The sequence below is a fragment of the Plectropomus leopardus genome, unplaced genomic scaffold (assembly GCF_008729295.1).
Source record: "Plectropomus leopardus isolate mb unplaced genomic scaffold, YSFRI_Pleo_2.0 unplaced_scaffold11115, whole genome shotgun sequence".
Classification (NCBI taxonomy): Eukaryota; Metazoa; Chordata; class Actinopteri; order Perciformes; family Serranidae; genus Plectropomus; species Plectropomus leopardus.
In genome coordinates, this window is record NW_024611746.1 from 1 (window position 1) to 3,623 (window position 3,623).

At 38.4% G+C, this 3,623-nt stretch overlaps 1 protein-coding gene across 1 annotated transcript; it reads right to left on the bottom strand.

The window, feature by feature from the left end:
* Window positions 1-1,303: 1,303 nt before the first annotated feature.
* LOC121963391 (synphilin-1-like) lies at window positions 1,304-3,194 on the bottom strand (the record flags this gene model as incomplete). The annotated part of the gene is made up of 2 exons (XM_042513678.1): window positions 1,304-1,473; window positions 3,069-3,194. Coding segments are annotated over 2 exons (296 nt in total), but the record flags the coding sequence as incomplete, so codon positions are not given.
* Window positions 3,195-3,623: the final 429 nt, after the last annotated feature.

Here is a 3,623-nt window from a genome sequence, read left to right on the forward strand (position 1 = left end):
TTTATCATACTTTATTTTGTCCATACCATTTTCATACAGCTTATCTGTTTTTCAGTTTTTAATCAAAGTCCAAATATATATTAAAAAACATAAATAACCAATATATCTGGTATATGGGAACAAAAATAAAAAAAGAGAAAAAAAAAGAAAAGTTGAAGAGATTGAGAAAATCTAACAGAATAGAAGATTTAAGTAATAAAGTAGTTTAATAAATAACTGTAGGCATTCATCTAAATGTGATTAATATGGGTTTTAAGGCATTTCTTCTTTAAAATCTCCAAAATCACAACATTTATCAAAGGCAGAAACTGTTACTAACTTCATGTGCATCAAGGTTTCTGATTTACGTGCATGTACACTTTGATAGATTATTATGTGAAAAATACAGTGAAAGAAGTATTCAGATCTTTTACTTAAGCTAAGTAAGAGAAGTATTAGGATACTACAGTAAAAAATACTCCATTAATAGTAAAAGTCCTCAAAATTGTTACTTGAATAAAGTATAGAAGCCTGTCATCAGAAAAATTTACTTGATCTACTCATTATACTAAAAGGACCCTTTCAAAATGTTTTAGTTGTTGTTAATAATAATAATTTGAAAAAAATGGGAAAAAGGCAGTGAGCAACTTAGTAAGAAATAAACTGAAAGGATTTAATAAATTTAGAAAATTATTTTTTTTAAAGAACTAAGGAAGTATGTCTCGGGGAAAAAATAAAGAAAAACAAAATTTCTAATTATCAGAATTACACATAAATTATGTTGCTAAATCATTGTAATTTTAAAACACCCTTTCTTGGTCATTTTTTGCATTCTTTAAACTTTTTTCTTTTTATCATTTTAACTACTTTTCAAGTCATTTTCTTGTACGTTTAACTCATTTTTTTGCACATTTTTGGGTCATTTCTGCTTTCGTTGCTCATTGCTTCCTTCAGATTTTGAAAAACGGTTTCTCTGTGATTTTTGAATAACTGTGTTGAAATTACGTAGTTTTTATGAAAAATGCAAAGAAAATATTTTTTTAAAACTTCCCAGAATAAACCTGAATAAAATAAGAACAGTTTTATGAAATTTAAAAAAAAAAAAAAAAATTTAAATAAAAAGTCTCCATTAATCTGTAAATGTTCATACAGGATTACACGAAGCTGCTATTATGAAAACATCTCCTTCACTTCAATAATTTAAACCATTCAAAGACAAAAATTAACATCTAAGTTCTTCAAAATCCCTTTAAAAAACTATAAACTCTAAAAACACAACCCAACACAGACACTGTAACGGTGACGTAAAAACGCTGTCACTTACTCGTTGAGCTGTTTGGTGAGTTTAACGACCTGCGAGGCCAACGACATGCAGGTCTCCACGACAACCAGGTACCGAGCGCAGGTGGTGTGTCCCTGCCGCTCGGCACTCTGGGAGGGCCGCTCCCCCTGCTGGTTCTGGACCGTCACGTTGGAGCCGTACTCCACCAGAGTCTGGACACAGACACGGAGACACATCTCACACGTGTTGATGCTCGGATTTAAAACAAAAAAACACGTTTTATTCCGGTTTCAGATGTTTTCTCTGTATTTCTGTCTCGTGCTCAGATCCTCTCGGCTCTGCTGAGTCATCACAAACACATCGTTAATTATCAGTATTTTGACTGTCGGCCCGGCGAGCCGACAGGAAGCAGACAGGACCGATAACATCCGCCTCTCTTCAGCGGGAAGAAAAAAACACTCCACTGCGGGAACAGGAGCTCGTAAAACAAATAAATGAATAATAAATGAACGACTGTCATGATAAGAAGAAGCAGAGCGTGGAAAAATAACGACTTAGAGCCCTAAAATGTTGACACTTACATTGTTGAAACACGGCCGTAACACGAAGAGTTAAATCATGGTCAGTATTGCTGAGCTGCAGGTTAAGGAAGGATTTCCACCGCTTGCACGTGCGTTGCGGTACGGCTCAGCTGCGGTTTGCGTCCTCATAACTCCTCCCATAACTGCCGATATCGTGCTCCACGCCGTTTCCTGTCTATGGTTGCCGTTATAAAACGGATCATTTCGTGGTTTTCCATAACCAGCTTCTCCTCGCCCGTGATGTCTGTGGTGACCTCTGAAAACCTCTGACCTGTTGACCTCAGGCCCGGATTCGCCCATCGTGACGTTTTATCGATGTGGTTAAGTGAAATATGATCAGACGTAAACACGGAGTGTTTTATTCTGAAAATGAACCGGATGTTTAAATATTGTGTCGCAGTCTGATTTCCTGTCTGCTCTGCGTTAACTTCGGCTGAATTGATTCGAAGTGCTCCGGCAGAAATAAGAGCACTGCGAATCTGATCCACAAGAGTCCGGACTGCCGGAGCGGAGACTGAGACTAGAGTGTAATCACATGCACACGGATTTCGTGAAAATTAGGGATGAGACAAACCAGAGGAAACAGTGGTAGTTTGGCTGGTTGTACTAAGCTGAGTTTCTATTAATTTTCAATTTGCGCAAATTGAAATTGCAAATATAAAATACGGCTGATAGAAACACCTCCCAATCATTGCAACAAAGTTTTTACACTAGCATGTATTTCAGGCGATATTTTGCAAAACTGCAACAGAAACACGTTTTAGTCTTTTCTAGGTCACATGATGCTACGGCGATGTGCTCGTCAGCATGAACTGGCTCCCTCATGATGCAGCAGGAGCTACAAGAGCTGTTATTGCATCACATAACTCTGAGAGTTTTTAACCCACAATTCCTCTGTGAAATCGTGGACTACATCTCCCAAAAATCCCTCGTACGTGGCCGCTCCCTCGTATAAGGAGCTCGCCTTTCCATCACGGCTCCATAACACGCCTGCGTGGCCTTGGATTGGAAATAATGACGGCTAGTGCGGCGGCTGCAATAGAAATAAAGCTGCTGATGTTTTGAACATCCGTCGCCATGGTTACCGGGATGTTATCGCCAGAGGAGAAGTCGAAGTGGAAACACAGTCATCTCACGACTGTGTTTTACCGATATTCACAAAATAAAGTTCTGCAGAAATCTGTAACTGAAACGCACTTCATGTTTGTGTCCGGCAGCACACACACCTGTATGCAGGTGAGGTGTCCGTACTGAGCTGCCACGTGGACCGCCGTGTTTCCGTTCTGGTCGACTTCGTCCAGAGAGATCGCCTGTTCCTGCATGAACTGAAGCAGCCACAGCAGCACCTTCTCCTGCAGAGACAGACGGACAGAGAGAGACTTTAAAACTCAAACAACAACTCTTCAAAGCTTTATCAACACACACACACACACACACACACACACACACACACACACACACACACACTTTTACTTTTACTGCACTACTATTATTAGATGGCTATTATACAAACAAACTACATGAAAGTACACAAGCTGAAAGAATTAGTCCATTAATCAGAAAATTAATTATGTCCGAGGACTCGCTGCTTTTCCTTTTAATCATTTCAGTTATTTTGATTTATTACATTTATTTAAAACTTTTTAAATACAGACTTTTTCATTTAACCCTTTAAAACCTGGAGTGACATCAGTTTTCTTCTTGTGCACCTTTCACAAGCTGTTTGAAATCTGAGCAAAAATTGGTTTAATTTCTTTCCTTCATGGAGGAAGAACAATGAA